The sequence below is a fragment of the Eubalaena glacialis genome, chromosome 1 (genome assembly GCF_028564815.1).
Source record: "Eubalaena glacialis isolate mEubGla1 chromosome 1, mEubGla1.1.hap2.+ XY, whole genome shotgun sequence".
NCBI lineage: Eukaryota > Metazoa > Chordata > Mammalia > Artiodactyla > Balaenidae > Eubalaena > Eubalaena glacialis.
Window position 1 is genome coordinate 232201619 of NC_083716.1, and position 22255 is coordinate 232223873.

The 22255-nt window shown below is 35.9% G+C and overlaps 1 protein-coding gene across 1 annotated transcript in view; it reads left to right on the plus strand.

Moving 5' to 3' along the window:
• The window catches only part of PSMD1 (proteasome 26S subunit, non-ATPase 1), a 106303-nt gene that overhangs the window by 78313 nt on the left and 5735 nt on the right, over nucleotides 1–22255 (plus strand). Inside the window, exons 19-23 of the mRNA XM_061188366.1 lie at nucleotides 4322–4424; nucleotides 9526–9695; nucleotides 11435–11527; nucleotides 12966–13052; nucleotides 13626–13772. Coding sequence (XP_061044349.1) covers nucleotides 4322–4424; nucleotides 9526–9695; nucleotides 11435–11527; nucleotides 12966–13052; nucleotides 13626–13772 — 600 coding nt within the window. The remainder of the gene's footprint in view (nucleotides 1–4321; nucleotides 4425–9525; nucleotides 9696–11434; nucleotides 11528–12965; nucleotides 13053–13625; nucleotides 13773–22255) is intronic.

Here is a 22255-nt window from a genome sequence, read left to right on the forward strand (position 1 = left end):
TCCTAGTCACAAGGTTACAAACCAGTCCATGAAAATACCTTGAAATCAAAGATCAAGTGTTAATTTCAAGACTATAACCCCCTCCTCAAAGGAATACAGAAAGGACATTTCTCAGATATTTTGTGAGATTTTTAATGGAAATTTCCAAAGGAAATGTTTTTTATGCAGTCATGATCTACCTCACATCCTTTTACAGCACGCTGTCTTAACACTAAGCTCTATACATTGTGGTCTTAGTTTAACTCCAGTACATCTTTGCTTTTCTTCTGCCAGTTTCTTGCTCACTCACTCTCACAAACATAGACCCCAGAACACGCATACACCCTTGGGTGATTACAAACCCAATTTAGAAGGCTCTTAGACCAGAGGTTCAGAACCATTTAACTAGAATACTGTTCTTTTATAGGTCCTTGGAGTTATTTTGTCTCCAGAACCCAACTCTTTATGAAGGATCTATCTTCTGTTTTTGTTATTAAATGAACTCCACTGTTAGCAGTTATTTGAACATGTATATAGCAAGTATCATATATAGAATCAGATAAAAATATTAAAGTATAAGAATGGGATCCTGTGCTCCTCCTTGCCTAATATCATCTAGCCTGAGGCCTGTTAACAAGGAAGCTTCTCCCACCACTGATATGTACCCTTTTTGGAAGTAGGATCATATTTGGCAAAGTTTTATCAGCTTTTGCAGTTTTAAAATAAATCAGCATGAACTTTTATATTATAAGGTTTTATTTTACAGCATAACACATTTTTAAGTAGTAATTTGTATTACCATATTGTTGCCTTAAGTAAGACAGGGATTTGGACCCTAAAAGTGTTGGTGGTAATATAAAGAAAAGGCACAACCAACTACCATGAACAAAATAATACTAATAAAATTGAGGAGGGAGCTGAAAACATCACTTGGGATATTGATAGTGGGGAAATCATGATAGCATTGCCAGGAATCTTGAAAAAGAATAAAGATAATTTTCACATTGGGCATGTTAAGTTTGAGATTATAGCAAGTCAGTTGGAGATAAGATGAGAGCATAGGAAAAAAATCAGAACTAAAGAAAGAGATGGGAGCTAGCCCAGATAAATTATATAAGTTCATGGCCCTTTATCTGCAATTCCAATTTACAGAAAGGTCTGAAAACTAAGAGTTTTGTCTGTCTTTAAGGACTCGTTTGGCTGTAAAATCTGAGCCAGTATGAACTCATTTATAGCCTTTATCCCATTTAGTAAATATTCATTTTGCTGCTTCAGAAATATTAATTTGGTTGATTATGGGATATTACCCCCATGCTCCACTGGGGAAATTGCATAATTTATGGTGTGTGCACCATGTCACCTTTCTAAATTCTGAATTCCAGAATTCATCTGGCCTCAGTGAGTTCGTGGAAGGAATTATATACCTAGTTGAAGTCATAAGAGCTAATGTAATGTCATAGAAAGAGAAAAGGGAAAAAAAAACTCTAAAACTGATCCCTGATGTACAGCTTCATTTCTATATCCAGGAAAACAGGAAAAAAAAAAAACAGGAAGAGACATACCTAGGTGATAAGTAACCACAGAAAAAACGTTTACGGAACTTTATGCCCTTCTCCCATCCTTTATTTTTCTCTCTGACATAGAAGTATGGGTTTTGTTTTTTTCCAACAGTATAAGGTGTATAGAGTTAAAAACATGATGAGTGTTTAAAATGCAGGATTTGGAGAAGGTAGATTTTAGATAATCAGGCACAGCAGAAGACATGGTTCACAGTATTGTCTGAAATTTAATGGTCTTTTCTGTGAGATTATCATAATATAAAATGGGAAATTAATATTATTTTCTCTTACAAATTCTAATTTGTTTTATGTGGGGGCCATACTATTCATAGCGATGAAATTGAGTCAGAAAATAATGATCCTTAGCCATGACTGCAATTAATTGTTTGTGATCACAAGCAAGCCAGTCATTTTACCTATCTTGGTTCCATTTTTCACATCTGTAAATTAGGCAGAGTAGACCAGATGGGCCCAAAGTCGCCTTCCAAATGTAAGATACTATCCTAACCTACTAATATAATAATTCTTTATGAAGAATCATAATAATGAAAATTAAGTTACTGCTGCATAAGTAATGTGAGGAAAAATTTTTAAGTGATGAACAAAAACTAGCTTTTTAAAGTACTAGTCTACTTAATATTGATTGGATAAACCCATTATGTATTTGCATTGATTTTTTTAATTCCATCTTTCAGTTTCACCAAATGTTGTCCTGTTGTTTGGGGTGTGGTTTTATATTTAAATTCTTCCTTATAATGTACATACAGTGCTTTGTCCAGCGTTTCTTTTTGTAAGTTCATGAACTATTTTGTAAACTGTTAGCACATAAAATTTCCATCCTATATAAGGTAATGTAAGTATTCATCTAAAATAAGTTAAGAATCAAAGGAATTTGACCTGCTGAACCAGAGTAAAAGCATCAAACCTTAGGATTTTTAAAACTAGAAGGGAATTTTGTGATGATCTCATCGTGCAGGGTTTTATAGTTAGAGAAAGTAAGATGTAAAGAAGTGAGTGGCTTGCTAATGGTCATATGCTGGGTAGTGGCAGAGTTAGTTCATTGTTTTCCCTATCACATTCTGTTGTTGCCTATGAATAAATAAGTGAGAACCATTTTAAGGAATATCATTTTGGTAGCAGTATTTAGGTTGCAGAGAGAGGATAGTCATGGAGGACTGATAGGACTCTGCTCTGATATGGTAAGACAGCCATGCTTACTGAATCATAAAATGCCTTTTACACATTACTTTACATATGTATTACTTCATATAGTCCTTACAACAACCGTGTAGGTGTTGTAATCCCTGTAGAGACGAAGAAACTGAGACTCAGAAAAGCCATGTAACTTACCCAAACAGCTTATTAGAGCAGAGGTATTTATAAGCCAGTGTTGTCTGACCCTACGTTAACTCTGCACCGTATCACAGTGTGGCCTCCCGGACCAAGATAAATGAAAAGGGCAAGAGATTCTGAAAGAATATGTAATGCAGATGAAATCAGTATATTGGGAAACTCAAATTCAATATTTCCTGCCTTTGGCAGATTTGGGGAGCTCTGTGATCATGTGCTTCTTGAACAAGCCGACTTCTTTCTGGGTGCTTACCATTTGAAAAGCACTTGGTGGGAAAATAGAGAAGTGTAAGACATGGAGGAAGCATAAAATATTTCCCTTATTGTCACCCCAAAATCAGATATTTTGATGAGAACATATATTTTATAAATATTATTTTCTAATTATAAAAGTAATATATGTTAATTTTAGAAAATACAGAAAATAATAAAGAAACAAAAATTACCAGTAATCCCTCCCTGAATGAGTCAGCATGTATTCCATTTTGGTGTGTTCTTTTTTTTTTTTTTTACGATTTTTTTTCCCCTTTTTGTTTTTAATTAATTAATTTTATTTTTGGCTGCATTGGGTCTTCGTTGCTGCGCGCGGGCTTTCTCTAGTTGCGGCGAGCGGGGGCTACTCTTCGTTGGCGTGCACAGGCTTCTCACTGCGATGGCTTCTCTTGTTGTGGAGCACGGGCTCTAGGTGCCTGGGCTTCAGTAGTTGTCACACCGGCCTCAGTTGTTGTGGCTCGCAGACTCTAGAGCACAGGCTCAGTAGTTGAGACCCACAGGCTTAGTTGCTCCACGGCATGTGGGATCTTCCTGGACCAGGGATCCAACCCGTGTCCCCTGCATTGGCAGGTGGATTCTTAACCACTGCGCCACCAGGAAAGTCCCTTGATGTATTCTTTTGGTAAGAGTAATTATTGTGATGTGTCCTCTGAAAATTAATGTGTATGCATAATGAAAATCTTTATTGTATATGTGAATATAAATCCAAAATATACCTCACACAGCTGCAGTGAAAGGTAATTTGTTGTAAGGTAGAATTGAAGGACTGTGCCCATTAGGAAATCTGTAGGTTGATGGTGAACAGAAGAGGTGTAATTCAAAGTTCACTGAAAGCCTTAGTGTTCACTTGAGCTGTTTAAGCCTGCTGACTAACAGTGGTGCAATATGAAATCATACTCAGCATTCCCCTGAGTCTGAATCATCCACTGTGGAATGAGGATTGAAAACAGAGCTGGTGCTCCCATACCAGAAAAGTCATGACATCCATGATTTCAACCATGGGACTGTTCTCCCTTCAAATCCGGTCCAGATCCCTCTCTTTTTGAATGTTGTGAATCAGAACTCAGGTTTCATTGCCATTTGAGCAGTCTATTCCCCCCTCGAAAATGACACAGCAAGTGAATAGAACTAGACTATAATTCTTTTTTTTGTTCCTTCAGGTGAATCAGTTCAGACAGCTGTATTCCAAAGTCATCAATGATAAACATGATGATGTCATGGCCAAGTTTGGCGCTATTCTGGCCCAGGGCATACTGGATGCAGGTAAATGTTTTTAAATCTTCCAGATTAATGTGTCTGTTTAAACTAAATCTAATGAAATATCTGTTCTAACTATATGACAAAGTAGAAATTTAGTCTGGGACAAGTTATTCCTGGAGAAAATTTGGACCCTGCAGTTCATAGAAATAATTTAGTAGAGTTAAGACTGCAGACTATTACGGTTTGAATCCCAGTCCCTTTACAGTACTAGCTATATTTCCCCTCTTTATGTCTGTTTTCTTGTTTCGTAAGGTCTACCTCATAGTGTTGGGAGGATTAAAAATATATGTAAAACAACTAAAACAGTCCCAGTCACTTAGTAAAGTGCTCAGTGAGTGTTGGCTGATTTCTTTTCCTTTAATTTTCTTAGTATATATCAGTTTTAAACAAGTTGACATCGGAAATTTTTTGAGGAAAAAATTAGGTTTTAGACAAATTCTAGCAGCTAAATCATCCGAAAATAAGATACATGGAATATTTGCCTAGTAAACGCATAGCACACTGTACCAACTGGCTCTTGAATTCACATTCTTCACCACTACACTATGGTTTATTTAGAAAGAGATGGGCTACCCTTTCAAGATAGAATGGTGTGCTTTAGTACCTTGGACTTGGGGTTCATTCAACCTATTCTTTAACTGTTATTACTGGTGATATCTCACTCAGTAGGGTAGAAGGGAGGAAGCATAACTATTTCATTATTCAAGTGTGAGATTCTTTTTCTAACTGTACCCTAGGCATGTAGAATATAATCTTTTTCATTAATCTTTGCTAATTTGGAAGGTAAAACAATAGTATCTCAAGGTTTTCATAGTAATTCTATTACTAGATGAGCTTTTCTAAAACTTGTTGGTTATCTTAATTCTAATAAAAACACTGTTAGTCATATTTATTGCAACCATTCTTTTATTGGTCAACTAGAAATGTGTTTATATTTCTAGTGAAGGAAATCAGAGAAAGAAGCTGAAGTTTTTGATATCGTAAGTTTTTTTGTTAACCTTGTCAGGTTTTGTACTTAGAGTATTTTTTAGTCATATTAAGATTTTCAGTGTCCTTATTTTTTAATTTTAGGTAATCTCCCTTATATATAAGGCTTTTTAAAAAAATCTGTCTCCTTTCTAATTTGATTATATTATCTTTTTCTTAATTAGATTTGCTAGAGATTTCTCTTTTTGTTTATATGCTATTGCTAGTCTTTTTTTCCCCTAAATTCTTTATTTTTGCTTGACTCTTATTTGCTTTTTCTTTCTTTTTTAGAATGTTGGTGCTGTTTTCTAAATTTTTTTTAAATTAATTTATTTATTTATTTTGGCTGAGCTGGGTCTTAGTTGCATCACGCAGGATCTTCGTTGCAGCATGTGGGATCTTTAGTTGTGGCATGCGAACTCTTAGTTGTGGCATGCATGTGGGATCTAGTTCCCTGACCAGGAATCTAACCCGGGCCCCCTGTATTGGGAGCATGGAGTCTTAGCCACTGGACCACCAGGGAAGTCCTCGTTTTCTAAATTTTTGAGGCAAATACCCTTCTCTTTTAATCCATTTGTCTAGTAAAGTTTGTTTTGTTTTAATTTTCCAAGAAGTTGAGAGTTTTCTGCTTAAATTTTTAGTGTTTAACGTACAATTTATATTTTTCTCTCTTTTTAATTTAAAGATAGGTCATGGCAGCTGTATATAAATAAGGACAGTATTCTATAGAAACTTTAGATGAAGTAAACCATTTCAGTTCTTGATGGTATTGATTCTCTCCCATGTATAAATGATACAGACATTGACATGCCATAGTTTCTCCCTTCTCGTTCTTTGCCACCTTCCAAAATTTTTATATTATGTTTACATTGTCATAGCTCGTAACATTTACATACTCTTGTGAAATCATAATTCTCGCAGTTTGGTCTTAGTTTCATATTTAAAGGGATTCAGTGCTCACCACCATTTCTTTTATTGCTGCTTCTTTTTCCAAGGTATCTATACTAAGACTTGACACTTAACTGACTGGATTTTGTCAGTCTCTAGTTTACATTCGGGTTCACTCTCTATGGGTTTTGATAGATGCGTAATGATATGTATCCATCTTTACAGTATCATACAGAATACTTTCACTGCCTTAAAAATCCTCTGTGCTCTACCTTTTCATCCCTCCCTCCCTCCCCACCCCCCCTAATCCCCAGGCAACCACTGATCTTTCTGCTGTCTCTATAGCTTTAGTTTTTCCTTTTCTAGAATGTTATATAGTTGGAATCATACAGTATGTGACCTTTTCAGATTGGCTACTTTTGGTAACTGGTTTTTAAATAGGATTTAGAAGTAACATTTTACCACTCCATAATCTTTTATGTTTTCTTTTAACTGCTAGTTTTTGAAGTTTGTGGTTTTAGGCTTCAACCCTTTACTCATTCATTCAGTACTACTAAATTAGAGTCATTTGTTAAGAAATTGGGGAGAGAATAATTCTTTGTTTTAGCTTTATTCTGCCATCTTTACTAGAAGTCCTCTCTCTGGTTTCCCCTCCTTCCTCTTTGAGCCCTTCTCTCCTTCCATCTTTTTTTTTGTGAGTGTCTATTTGATCTGTGATGAACCAATCAAGTTTTGATGCTTCTTTCCATTTCTCTTTTTAGTGTTATTAAGTACATAAAAGTTGTGTACTGCCATATTTGCTATTAGGAGCATAAGATTATTTTCTTACCCTTTTTCACTTTGCTAATATCCTTTCATCCTGGAAAACATTTCTGCAACTGCATTAGAAAAAATTTTGGTCCTGTAATTTATCTCTCAGAAGTTAATGGTAGTAGAGAAAATCTGGAGAGGGCTACTTCAAAGGAATGAGTGAAGTTTATGAGAACTCACTCAATGATTTGGTTTCTTCAGGGAGAAAAGCTGAAGATTAAGAAAGTTTATGGTGAAGTTTGTAAAACTGTGCAAACACTATCAATAGAATAAACTTGTCCTTGTTTTGTATTAAATCTCAAACTATTAGAACTAAAGGCTAGTTTAGTTTCTAAGTCTGAAGAAGATAGGTTTCATTAAAGCAAAATTCAGCTTCAAAACTTAGATCAAATATCACATTCTCTAGGAAGCCTTTCCCCCCTCTTCTTCTACTGTATTCAGCCTCCACCATGGGTTAGGTGGGCCTAGTACCCAGTTATATATATCATAATACTTTTATGCCTTATTTTAATTATCTAATTATCTGTCTTCACTAGATTGGAGGCTCCTTGGAATCTTTTTCAGTATTTCAAAATTCTTAATATATAGTAAGCATTCTGTGAATATAGGGGTTAGAATAGGGAAGAATGTAAGCAGACAGTAAAAGTATAACTCATTCCTGTTGGAAAAACACAATTAAAGTATACCTGATTTATTTCTAGGTAAAATCTTAAATGAAATATCTGTAGAGGGAGTATTAAGAAAATCTAGGTTATTTGGTTGAACAGTAGAACCCTGATTCTTATAAAAAATGCTTTTTGGCTTAGTAAAGTTAGTACTGACTTCCTAACTCCAAGCAAAACATGAAGGCAGGACTTCCCTGGTGGCGCAGTGGTTAAGAATCGGCCCGCCAATGCAGGGGACACGGGTTCAAGCCCTGGTCCGGGAAAATCTCACATGCCACAGAGCAACTAAGCCCGTGAGTCACATCTACTGAGCCCACGTGTGACAACTACTGAAGCCCGTGCACCTAGAGCCTGTGCTCCGCAACAAGAGAAGCCACCGCAATGAGAAGCCCGCACACCGCAACAAAGAGTAGCCCCCGCTCACCGCAACTAGAGATAGCCCTTGCGTAGCAACAAAGACCCAACACAGCCATAAATAAATACATACAAAACATGAAGGTGTCTGTGTGATATTGAGATGAAGAGAAGTGAAATGTGAGCAATGGAGATCCAGAATTGGAATTCATATTAGGATGGTGACTAGGCACAAACAAGCCTTATTTGTATGGGCTATATTATATAAACTAAAAGATTCGTGTCTCAAAGTTCTGGGGTCCAACATTAACACTGTTACTATAGGCCAGAGGCTGCAACACAACAGCCCGTGGGCCATACCTGCCTTAAACACGTTTTTGCCTGCCTAGCAAAATTTTGTCCGAAATCCAGATTCAAGTGTACTTTTAAAAACAAAATTACATAGTGACCCTGGATCTAACACCCCTAGTAACATGTCCTCTTTAAATATGACATGAACTTTTCAGTTTGCTTCAATCCACACTGCTTTCAGTCCAACTTTTCTCATTTGTTTACCTGACCAGTTCCTAAAGACGTTCAAGTTTGCAACCCCTGAAGCCTCCTAGAATCTCAGCCTTATGAGGGCCCAGTAGAGATCTAGCTAACTGATACTTGGATCTTAGTTCTTGTTCACTAGCTTTCAAACTGTGTTTCTCTGCACTCCCTCAAGGGATAGTCTAGGGGACGTGGAAAGAGGTGGATTAACAGGTCAGATTCAAGCCCAAAATCTCTTCTGATTTAACAGAATTAGCTCTGATTTCATTATTTTACATATTGTGCTTCCTCAAAAAAATTTTTCAGTTGAATCAAGGATTGGATATTAAAATTTTTCTTTTGTTAGTGGTAGTGCTCTAGTTCAAATGCTCAAGTTCAAACTGTCATTTTGCCAATGGGAAAAAAAACTTTTAGAGGTAAAGTGATTTGTCCAAGATCACAAGGGTAGTTAATCTTGGAGCTGCCTGCATTCAGACATGACTAAAGCAGAAAGAATAAAAATAAGCAAACAGTATTTACCTCTTGTCTCTTTGCCATTGTTTACAAATATGATATGTACTAAAATTTTACTTTTTGTTTGCACATTAAAAGCCAATGTACAATATAGATTAATATTTAATTTAGCATACAAGTTCTGATATCCTTCAGGCTTAGTTTTTGAAAAATGCCTACCTATATAGAAAGAAGTTCTAAATTACCCTTAGTCCAGTATTTCCAATTTTGGAGACCCTAGATAGCTCATTGGCTAACTAATTCCAGTGACTTCATATTAGATTTTAGAACTATACTCTCGAAATAATCACCAAATTCTTCCCTAGTGTAGTACTTAGAAATCTTTATTATTGCTCAACTAGATTCATGTTTATGATTTCTCTCCTTTTCTACAGGTGGACATAATGTCACAATCTCCTTGCAGTCCAGAACTGGGCACACCCATATGCCTTCTGTGGTTGGCGTCCTTGTCTTTACCCAGTTCTGGTTCTGGTTTCCTCTTTCACACTTCCTGTCATTGGCTTATACCCCTACCTGTGTCATTGGCCTTAACAAGGACTTAAAGGTATGTTTGTGAGACCTCAGTTTTATACTGTATCTTCACCGTATCCTATTTGCCACCCACTCACGAGGATTTTCATAAAATTTTAAAGATTAGTTGGCATCTTATTAATAAAGTATTTTCCCTTCAGACTGAGTCATCACCTTATTGAGAGGAGTGTGTTGGTGGAAGTTTTGAAAATCAAGTCTTTTCACTATAACTGTGTAACCTCGGGTAAATCAGCTGAGAGGGATTGGTAAGGGGGGGTAAAATAGAAAAATATGAAAAGGCTTTATAATCACTGATGAATTTTATTTAATATTGAAGGTCTGTGAGAGCTGTTGTAGGATTCATGCAGATAAGTGACATGATGAGATTTGCATTTTAGAAACATTCTGATATCAGTGGAAATTTGTTACAATGCTATTGCAATAATCTGGGCAAGGAAGACCTAAACTAAATCTTACTAAGGAAGGAAGGTTTGAGACAGGGATATGTTTCAGTGTTATGTGATGCTAGAGCATTTGATGGAAGAAAGGATTGTTGCTAAAGGGAAAACAAGATAGGAGGATGTCCCTTTGGTAGTGGCAGAAAGCAAGACCAGCAGTGAGGAGCCAGGGACACTGACAGAAAGAAACTAGTCACTTAAGTCAAAGACTTAAGGTGATACATTCCCTGTCATCACACTATCCTTTTTTTTTTTTTTTTAAATGAGGTTTTTGCTTATGTCTTTTTTCTCAGTCCTATGGCCTGATGACTCACTTTCTTGGTCTTGCATCCTCTCAGAGGCTTTTTGATCTTTAAATAACTCTTACATTTGGTCATCGCCATTGTTAAAACATTCTGTTAAGTTTTCAGAGTGGAAAAATTTTACGCCAAAAAATGGCTGGTAAAGATTGAGTATTTCATTGAATTGATTTTTTTCAGTATAGCTGTATAGCCAATTAATTATCCTCTAAGTGTTTCAGTATTAAACTACTCACATTTGTAAATATTGAGCAGTTTTATCTCTCAGAGCAAGAATCTTTTGTTTTCCCAATCCCTAACATTTAACATTGTGGTTAAACATACTGTATAATCTTTAGGGACTTTTTCCTCTGGCACACAATTTTATGATCTCTGTTTCCATTCCTTACAGTGAAAGTGGGATGGAAAAGACAAGATTGCTTGTCCAAGTAAATGTGATGCTCATTACCATTCTCTTGGGTAAATAGAGAAAAATTCAGACTAGAGAACTTTAAACCTGGTCAATAAGTAATGCAAAGCCAACTTTTCCATTAGGCTCATGCTAGACTCTTGTAAGGTGTGATTATATGGTGTAGAAACTGTATATGGACGTGTATAGGTTGTTACTGTGGTACAAGGAAGGGACATGGAAGTTAGGTATGCAGGTTAGATAATCAGAAGACACTTTACAAAAAAGGTAATAGTTGATCTGATGCTCACAGCATGAGTGGGACTTAACCCTCCGAAGCAGGGTGTGTGGTCAGTAAAAATGAAAGGGATGCCTGTTTAAAGGCACAGAGCTTCAAGAAAGTATAGGGAACCACAGTAGTTCTGTAAAGCACCTCAAAACTAATTCAGTGAAAGAAGAGAGATGCCTTTAAGGGAGGAGTGGTAACATAATTGAATAACTGTGTAATTTAGCCAGGATTGAAACTTCTGGCACCCCTTGGCATCTGTATGCTTGTTAAGAGCATATAATACTTAAATCTTGATTTTGATTATTTTAATAGAGGGGGGGAATTCTCTTATTTCTTCAGATGCCGAAAGTTCAGTATAAATCAAACTGTAAACCATCAACATTTGCATATCCTGCCCCTCTGGAAGTACCAAAAGAAAAAGAAAAGGAAAAGGTAGGTTTTTTGTTACTTTGAGCGCCATTTATACCTATATAGAAGCTGCTTAGTGTTTTACTTGGGTTTGTTTTAAATATTGTTATGTTTTAAAATAGGTATTTTTAAAGTAATACTTCTCATAGTAAAATCCAACTATATACATAGGAATATAAAGTGAAAGCCCTTTTCTCTCCTGGTCATCCAAGTCCCATGTTGCAGGGATCACAATTTGTGAATCCCTCCAAATGTTTTTTCTGCACATAGCTATACTTTTTATACCACAAATCGAATTATTCTCTGTGTGCTGTTCTGCATCTTATTGTTTTCACTTTAACAATTTTTTTTAAAAACTTTCAATGTGTATTGATCTCTTTTTTTCCAAAGCTGCAGAGCAATCCCTTTGTGTATACATCATTGTCTTACCAGTTCTTTATCTGATAGACATTTAAGGTTATTTCTGATTTGTCACTGTTACAAATGGGACTGGAATAGAGTTTTTATACATGTATATTTGTGCACTTGTACAAGTATATCTATAGGTTAGGATCTTAGATATGGAATTGCTTGATCAAAAATAATACACATTATTTATTTTTATAAGTGTTAATTAAATTTCTTTTCAAAATGGATATAACCAATTTATACTCCTCCCAACCAGCATGAAGACACTCATTGATACGTGTTAAGTTAAAGTATGGTGAAATTGAGAGCTGTGCTTGCCCCTGTAGTTTTCTCAGTAAAATTACCCTTTATGACACTTGAGGTTTAGGAAAATGATTTTTTCCCTCAAGAGAATGTTCCATATTAGCCAGTTGACTATTTGCTGTAAATGTTATAGTTAAGTAGGGATAATTATATAACTGACCAAATTTGCGGGTGGTAGGTGATGATATCCTTTGACAACAGTATCTTGTTCATCAGCTGTGTTTCAGGGCCCCCTCCCTTTTGAGTCTAAAACAAAGGCCGCTTTACACCATTACTGCCCAGCCTTTCGAAGTACCTGTTTCACCTTTGATTTCAATGAGACCCATCAAGGAGGATAATTCTAGGTTAACCACTCACCCACTGTGGATTACCATTGTAGGGCATCTAGTCCAGTGAGAGATCTTTACGACCAGGTTTGGAGAAAATTTTTGTTTTCCAGTGCTTTCCCTATGAAGTAAAAAAGGATGTGGCACCCAAATCTCTATCTTAGAAACTTATCATAGCAAATTCACATCCAAGGTATACTACAGATCAAAAAAAATTAGAGTTATACTGGACACAGGCCTCTAGGAACTAAAGATTTACCTGATGACTGTAACAGTAAGTTATCTTTATATTCCCAGATTATTTTGTTCTTTATGATACTTACTACCAGGAAACAGAATAGTACTGTAGAACTGAATTCTCATTGGGCTTGTACATTTGCGTGTAAGTAAGGGATTACAACGATTTACCCTGTTCACTCCTCTAGGTTTCCACTGCTGTGTTATCTATAACTGCCAAGGCTAAAAAGAAGGAAAAAGAAAAGGAAAAAAAGGAGGAGGAGAAAATGGAAGTGGTAGGTATAACTTGGTGGTCATATGGGTTGATGTAGCTTTCTCTGTCATGGTCCAGATTCTTCCTTAGTTGAACATTGTTATACCTTGCTCTTGGCTTCCTTTAAATCATTATCCTGTTCCAAGCATGGAGACTCAAAATTTTAATTGGAAGAGACTTTAGAAATTATACCCATTCACGGGAAGAATAGAAGGGTACAAATCAAAAATGAGTTCTTGGAGGAAATGACAACTAAAATGAGTTTTGAAGGGCAGAGTAGGATTTTCATCAGACAGTGAGATGATGGTGGTAGAGAGAAAAGCGCTTTCAGGCAAAGGGAACATCGTTTATTTTTGAATATCTCTGATGATAGAAAAACCTTCTTACTCTTTACAACTAAGTTAAATATCATTCTCACCCCCAAGCAGAGTTACCATCTCTCTTGTCTGAGTCTGGTATCACATTACTTCTACTTCCGTTATGTCTAATCCTAACTACCTTTTGCACCTAATAGTTGCTCAGTAAATTTATTAAACATTATTCAGTGATGTAGAACAGACGTGAACCTTTATGGGGCTATTTTTTCCCCCCCTAGGATGAGGCAGAGAAAAAGGAAGAAAAAGAGAAGAAAAAAGAACCTGAGCCAAACTTCCAGTTATTGGATAACCCAGCCCGAGTTATGCCTGCCCAACTTAAGGTCCTAAGCATGCCAGAGACCTGCAGATACCAGCCTTTCAAACCAGTAAGTCACCAATGGCCCTTAGCTATATACCAGTAGGATGTTAATCTGTAGGGCAATGGAATCTTTATAGAGAAGGATAAATCTCCAAAGTATTGGGAAAAGCTCTGTAGTACTAATAAATCTCTTAGCAAAAGAGAACATTCCCTTCCATTCCGTGTAGATTTGGGGAGACTTTTCTTTGTGTGACCCTGCAAACATCCTTCATCTACCAAAGGCTTACATCATGGAAGTTTCTAATACAGCATAGTGATTTGGACCACAGACTCTGGAGCCAGACATCCTGAGTTTGAATCCTGATTCTACCACTTTCAGCCTGTGAGACCTTAAGCCAAGTACTAATCCTCTCTTCCTCAGTTTTCACTACTATAAAATAAGAATTATCATCCTTAACTCATAGGAATGTGATTGAACAAGGTAATACAGTTAATACATAAGCACTTAGAGTATTCTATTTTACAATTAGAAAAGGATCTTCATGCCATTTAATTTATTCTAGGGCAGAATGTTTCATGTTAGAAACAAATGCTGATCAGAAATTTGAGCCCTGATAATGTCTTTATTTTCTAGGTTCTTGTATCTCAAAAACTAGAGAACCATTAGTAGACATATTTAATACATTCAAATCCTGGACCTGTCTAAAATGTCATAGACGAGATTTCTAGATCCTTATAGAAAAGTAAACCCATTCTCATCAGCTTGAAGGTGGTCCCTGATGGTGGTGACAACTCTTACCCACAATTGTGAGTCAAGCTCTTACCTGACTAGATTATCAGCTAGAGGAGACAAGGGCAGAGGATGGAAGATATTTAGTGGAAGAGCTAGAATTGGGCAGAACTGAGTTTATATTCCAGATCTGCCGTTTCTTAGCTGTGTAACTGAGACAAGTCATTTGATTGCTTCGTGTTTCAGTTTCCTCATCTAATAATTGGGATGGTGATACTACCTACTGCCTAGGAATATTGTAAAGATTAAATAGGTTGTTATATGTGAAACACTTAAAACAACATGTGGAACATGGTAAATCCTCAGTCAGTGAATATTACTTGGTGGTGGTGACAAGTCATCAGCCATCTGTGGGCAGCAGGCAGTCAGGCCAGGAAAGACAGAATAGCTTGCAGGTCTTCTCCCATCTCCTATTAATTTTGCATTACTAGGACCTAATACTGCTTGGTCTGTAGTGTCGAAAGAATGAATTAATAGAACCACCAATGGACACATTAAATGTAGTCACTATCTAATCTGCAACCCAACTCGCTAAAGTGACATGTTTCCAGAGAATATATTCTAACAGCATCCTTTCACAACTGCTCGTGCCAGGACAGGTACATTAGTACACAACTAGTGAATACTTTAAGCACACAAAACACCTAGTGATTTTGACAATTATGAAGAACTAAAGAGAGCAAAGTATATGCTCAGTGTCATGAGGCCATATGAGGAGACTGGTTTTCCTCAGCTGGAACTTAATTGATTGTTAAGCCTTTGCTCAAAATACATCCGAGGAAGCTGTAACAGTTGTTCATTTACAAGCGAAAGGATTTCCTCTGTCTGTGCCTGGCTGACTGTTGAAGGTGTGCCCCAATCACACACATAGCCCCTCAGCAAAGACTCGGAGACTTATTGTTCCAGGTGTTTAAGGACATCCCTGGCTAGTCATTAGCTGTCCAATCAGGTAACTGAGAGGAGACTTCAGTGGTCACATACAACAGAAAATACTTTATAGAAAAGTCACAAAACAGACAACAGCAAACCCTAGGGAGGGGTGAGAATTTGATTTCCAGAGTTGCCACATTATATTATTTAAATGTCCAGTTTTCAACAGAAAATTACAAGACATACAAAGCAATAAAACATGACTCATACACAGGAAAAAAGCAATTAATAAAACTGTCTCTGAGGAAGCCTAGATGTTGTACATAATAGGCAGACTAAATCAACTAAAATATGTTCAAAGAACTAAAGGAACTATGTCTAAAGAACTAAAGGAAAGTATAAGAATGTTGTCTTAACAAATCATGAATATCAGTAAAGAGATAGAAATTGTAAAAAATAATCAAATAAACATTCTGGATTTGAAAAATACAATAACAAAAAAAGGGTGAAGAAAAAATGAACAGACCTGTTAAAAGCCAAGCATACCATTATACACAGAAATGGGATAATGGGAGTCCCAAAAAGAGAGAGAAAAGTATAGAAGAATATTTGAAGAAATAATGACTGAAAACTTCCATAATTTTATGAATAACATTGATCTACATATCCAGGATGCTCAGTGAATCCAAGTAAGATAAAGAGATCCACACCTAGACACATCATAATCACACTGTTGAAAGACAAAGAAGGATTCTTTTCTTCTTTTTCTTCTTTTTTTTAACTGAGGTAACATTGGTTTATAACAAATGTAAGTTTTGTGTATACAACATTATAATTCACCTTCTGTATACACAGCAGTATGCTCACCATCAAAACTCTAGTTTCCATCCATCACCATACAATTGACCCCCCTTTCTCCATTTCACCCTCCCGCACCCCCCCAGAAGTTACTGTATTCTCTATGGTTTTTTGCTTTGTTTTGTTTTTGCTTTGTTTTGTTTTGCTTGTTCATTAATTTTTTTGTTTTAGTCCATATATGAGTGAAATCGTGGTATTTGTCTTTCTCCATCTAACTTATTTCACTTAGCATAATACCCTCAAGGTCTATCCATGTTATTGCAGATGGCAAGATTTCATCCTTTTTTTATGGCTGAGTAGTAAGTATTCCATTGTGTGTGTGTGTGTGTGTGTGTGTGTGTGTATCACATCTTTTTTATCCATTCTTCTATCGATGGGCACTTAGGTTGTGTCCATATCTTGGCTGTTATAAATAATGCTGCTATGAACATAGGGGTACATATATCTTTTCAAATTAGTGTTTTCATATTCCCAGAAGTGGAATAGCTGGATCATTCTTTGAGGAATCTGCATACTGTTTTCCACAATGGCTACATGCATTTACATTTCGACCAACAGTGTACCAGGGTTTCCTTTTTTCCACATCCTCTCCAACCCTTGTTATTTTTTGCCTTTTCGATAATAGCCATTCTAATGGGTATGAGGTGATATCTCGTGGTTTTGATTGATTTGCATTTACTTAATAATTAACAATGTTGAACATCTTTTCATGTGCCTGTTGGCCACCTGTATCTTCTTTGGAAAAATATCTATTCAACTCCTTTGCCTTTTTTAAAATTTAGTCATTTGTTTTTTTGTTGGTCAGTTGTAAAAGTTCTTTATATATTTTGGATATGAACCTCTTGTATGATGGATATATGATTTGCAAATATCTTCTCCCATTTGGTAGGTTTTCTTTTCATTGATGGTTTCCTTTGCTGTGGAGAAACTTTTGGTTTAAAGTAGTCCCATTTGTTTATTTTCGCTTTTGTTTCCCTTGTCTGAGGAAACATATCCAGACAGATATTGCTAAAACCAATGTCAGAAAGCATACTGCCTGTGTTTTCTTCTAGGAGTCTTACGGTTTCAGGTCTTACATTCAAGTCTTTAATACATTTTGAGTTAATTTTTGTGTATGCTGTAAGAGAGTGGTCTGGTTTCATTCTTTTGCATTTGGCTGTCCAGTTTTCACAACACAGTTTATTGAAGAGACTTTACTTTCTCTACTGTATGCTCTTGGCTCCTTTGTCGTAAATTAGTTGTCTGTATATGTAGGTTTATTTCTGAATGTTCAGTTCTGTTCCATTGATCTGTGTGTCTGTCATGTCTATTTTTCTGCCGATACCATGCCGCTTTGATTACTACAGCTTTGTAGTATAATTTGAAATCAGGGAGTGTGACACCTCCAGCTTGGTTCTTTTTTCTCAGGATTTCTTTGGCTATTCCAGGTCTTCTGTATTTACATTTTAAAATTTAGGATTTTTTTTGTTCTATTTCCGTAAAAACAAATGTCATTGGGATTGTGATAGGGATTGCATTGAATCTATAGATTGCTTTAGGTATATGGACATTTTAATATTGTTAATTTTTCTAATTTATGAGCATGAAATGTCTTTCCATTTCTTTGTATTTTCAGTTTCGTTCAACAATGTCTTATTCAGTTATCAGTATATAGGTCTTTCTCCTCCTTGATTAAACTTACTCCTAGATATTTTATTCTTTTTGTTGCAATTGTAAATGGGATTGTTTTCTTAGTTTCTCTTTCTGCTAGTTTGTTGTTATTGTATAGAAATGCAACAGATTTGACAGAGAATCTTGAGAGCAGCAAGAGAGACACAACTCCTCATCATGTACCCAGAGCCACAATAAGATCAACAGCTGATTTGTCATTAGAAACTATGGAGGCCAGAAAGCAGAAGGTTGATATAGTCAAAGTGCTCAAAGAAAAGTCTCAACCAAGAATGCCATATCCAACAAAACTATCCTTCAAAAATGAAGGCAAAATTAAGACATTCACAGATGAAAACTAAGAGAATTTGTTGCTAGCCAGCCTTCCATACAAGAAGTACTAAAGTGAACCCTTCAGGATGAAGTGAAAGGACACAGTAACTTGAATCCACATGAAAAAATACAGAGCACTGGTAAACATAATTATATAGGTAAATATAAAAGATAGTATAAGTGTATTTTTGTTTGTAACTCTTTTTTTCCCTCTTTTTTTTTTCTCCATTAATTTTTTAATTGAGGTATAGTTGATTTACAGTATTATATAAGTTTCAGGTTACAACATAGTGATTCACAATTTTTCAAGGTTATACTCCATTTCTAGTTATTGTAAAATATTGGCTATATTCTCTGTGCTGTACAATATATCCTTGTAGTTTATTTTATACATAGTAGTTTGTACCTCTTAATCCCCTGCCCCCATCTGGTCCCTCCCCCTTCCCTCTCCCCACTGTAACCACTAGTTTGTTCTCCATATCTGTGAGTCTCTTTCTTTTTTGTTATATTCACTAGTTTGTTTTATATTTTAGGTTCCACATATAAGTGATATCATACAGTATTTGTCTTTGACTTATTTCACTGAGCATAATACCTTCCAAGTCCATCCGTGTTGTTGCAAATGGCACAATTTCATTCTTTTTTTATGGCTGAGTAGTATTCCATTTATTCTTTTTTATTCATTCACCTGTTTATGGACACTTAAATTGCTTCCATATCTTGGCTATTGTAAACAATGTTGCTATGAATATTGCAGTGCATATATCTTTTCAAATTAATGTTCATTTTCTTCAGATACATACCCAGGAGTAGAATTGCTAGATCATCTGGTAGTTCTAGTTTTAGTTTTTTTGAGGAACCTCCATACTGTTGTCCATAGTGGCTGAACCAATTTACATTCCCACCAACAGTGCCCAAGGGTTCCCTTTTCTCCACATCCTTGCCAACATTTGTTATTTGTGGTCTTCAGTAATTCTTAAGATTATGAAGGGATCCAGAAAAATTCTTTATCAGATGAGTTGGTCAGAAAATGTGGTCACAGAACTCTAGACCAGAGGGACCCCACCCTGTGGCCGGAGTCTGCCCTCACCCTGTCCCCAGGGTGGCCAGCTCACCACCCCCTCCCTGGTCTTTTTTCCTCTTATCTGATTTAAAAGACAACTGTACAGTGCAATCATAAATTGGTGTTGATGTGTACACACTGTATAAAAATGTAATTTGCGTTAAAGTATGTCTTAGTCTGTTCTGGCTGCTATAGCAAATTGCCACCTACTGTTTAAGACTGGGTGGCTTAAACATCAAATCTTTCTTTCTCACAGTTCTGAGACTAGAGGTCCAAGAACAGGGTGCCAGCATGAGCAAGTTCTTGGTAAAGGCCATCATCCCAGCTTATAGACAGCCCTCTTCTCATTGTATCCTCACATAGCAGAGAAAGAGAAGTCAAACTCTCTTCATGTTTCTTCTTATAAGGGCATGAATTTCATTCCTGAGGGCTTTGCCTTCATGACCTAATTGCATCCTAAAGACCCACCTTCTCATACCATTACACTTTGTGGGGGTGGGGTAGGATTTCAACATATGAATTGGGGGAGGGGACACAACATATAGGTATGTTTGGCACATACGTGAGCCATACAGAACCATGTCTGGCACACAGTATGTGTATACTAAAGTTGGATATTGTTATGATTATTCTTATTATATATGGCAAATAAATTTCTATCTGTTTAATCAAAAAAAGGGGGGAAGACTCAAATTACTAAAATCAGGAAACAAAGAGGGGACATTACTACCAGCCTTACACATTACTACCAACCTTACAGAAATAAAAGGATTATGAGAGTATACTGTGAATAACTATATGTCAACAAATTAGGTAATTTAGATGAAATTGACAAAGTCCTAGAAAGACACAAACTACTACAACTGACTCAAGAAGAAATAGTAAATCTGAATAGATATATAACAAGTAAAGAGATTGAATTAATAATCAGAAAGCTATAAAGAAAAGCCCAGGACCAGATGGCTTCACTGGTTAATTCCATCAAATGTTTAAAGAAAAAATAGCACCAATCCTTTACAAACTGCTCTAAAAAAATACAAGAGGAGGAAACACTGCCAAACTTATTCTATGCGGCCAGTATTACTCTGTAGTAAAACCACGCAAAGACATTACAAGGAAAAAAACTACAGAGCCAATAATTAATGTTCACAAATTGGAAGATTTAGTATTACTCAAGATGGCAGTACTCCCCAATTTGATCTATAGATTCAACACAGTCCTTATCAAAATCCCAGCTGACTTTTTTTGCAGAAATATACAAACTGATCCTAAAATTCATATGGAAATACAGGGGACCCAGAATAGCCAAAACAATCTTGAGAAAGAAGAGCAAAGTTGGAAGAATCACACTTCCCAATTTCAAAACTTACTACAAAGCTGCAGTAATCAAAACTGGTATTGGCATAAGGATAGACATCCAGATAAATGAATTTAAATTGAGAGTCCAAAAATTTATGGTCAATTTGACTTTTTTTTTTAATTGAAGTATAGTTGATTTACAATGTTGTGTTAGTTTCAGGTATACAGCAAAGTGATTCAGTTATACATTTATGTATATATCTACTCTTTTTCAGATTCTTTTCCATTATAGATTATTATAAGATATTGGATATAGTTCCCTGTGCTATACAGTAGGTCCTTGTTGTTTATCTCTTTTATATATAGTAGTGTGTATCTGTTAATCCCAAACTCCTAATTTATCCCTCCCCCCCCACCCTTTCCCCTTTGGTAACCGTAAGTTTGCTTTCTACAGTATTATCTGTGAGTCTACTTCTGTTTTGTAAATAAATTTGTACCATTTTTTTAGATTCCACAGATAAGTGATATGATATTATATTTGTCTTTGTCTATCTGACTTTCTTCACTGAGTATACGATAATCTCTTGGTCCATCCATGTTGCTGCAAATGGCATTATTTCATTCTTTTTTATGGCTGAGTAATATTCCAGGGTGTGTGTGTGTGTGTGTGTGTGTGTGTGTGTGTGTGTGTACACATATATATACCACATCTTTATCCATTCATCTGTCAATGGGCATTTAGGTTGCTTCCATGTCTTGGCTATTGTAAATAGTGCTGCTGTGTGCATTGGGGTACATATATCTTTCTGAATTAGTTTTTCTCTTTTCCAGATACATGCCCAGGAGTGGGATTACTGGATTATATAGTAACTCTGTTTTTAGTTTTTTAAGGAACCTCCATAGTGTTCTCCATAGTGGCTGCACCAATTTATATTTCCACCAACAGTGTAGGAGGGTTCCCTTTTCTCCTCACTCTCTCCAGCATGTATTATTTGTAGTTTTTTTGATGATGGCCATTCTCATCTGTGTGAGGTGATAGCTCATTGTAGTTTTGATTTACATTTCTCTAATAATTAGTGATGCTGAGCATCTTTTCATGTGCCTGTTGGCCATCTGTATGTCTTCTTTGGAGAAATGTCTATTTAGGTCCTCTGCCCATTTTTTGAGTGGATTGTTTGTTTTTTTGATACTGAGCTCTATAAGCTGTTTATATATTTTAGAAATTAATCCCTTGTCAGTCACATCGTTTGCAAATATTTTCTCCTATTTTGTATGCTGTCTTTTTGTTTTATAGTTTCCTTTGCTGTGCAAAAGCTTTTAAGTTTAATTAGGTCCCATTTGTGTATTTTTGCTTTTGTTTCCATTACTCTAGGAGATGGATCTAAAAAAAAATTTGCTGTGATTTCTGTCAAAGAGTGTTCTGCCTGTGTTTTTCTCTAGAAGTTTCATAGTATCCAGTCTTACATTTAGGTCTTTAATCCATTTTATGGTCGATTGATTTTCTTCAGTGGGGAAAGAATAATATTTTCAAGACATGGTGCTTAAGACAACTGGATATCCATATGCAAAGGAATCAAATTGGATCCCTACCTTACAGCATATATAAAAATCAATTGAAAATGGATCAAAGACTTAAATGTAAGAGCTAACACTATATCAACCCTATCTGTAAATCTTTATGATCTTGGAT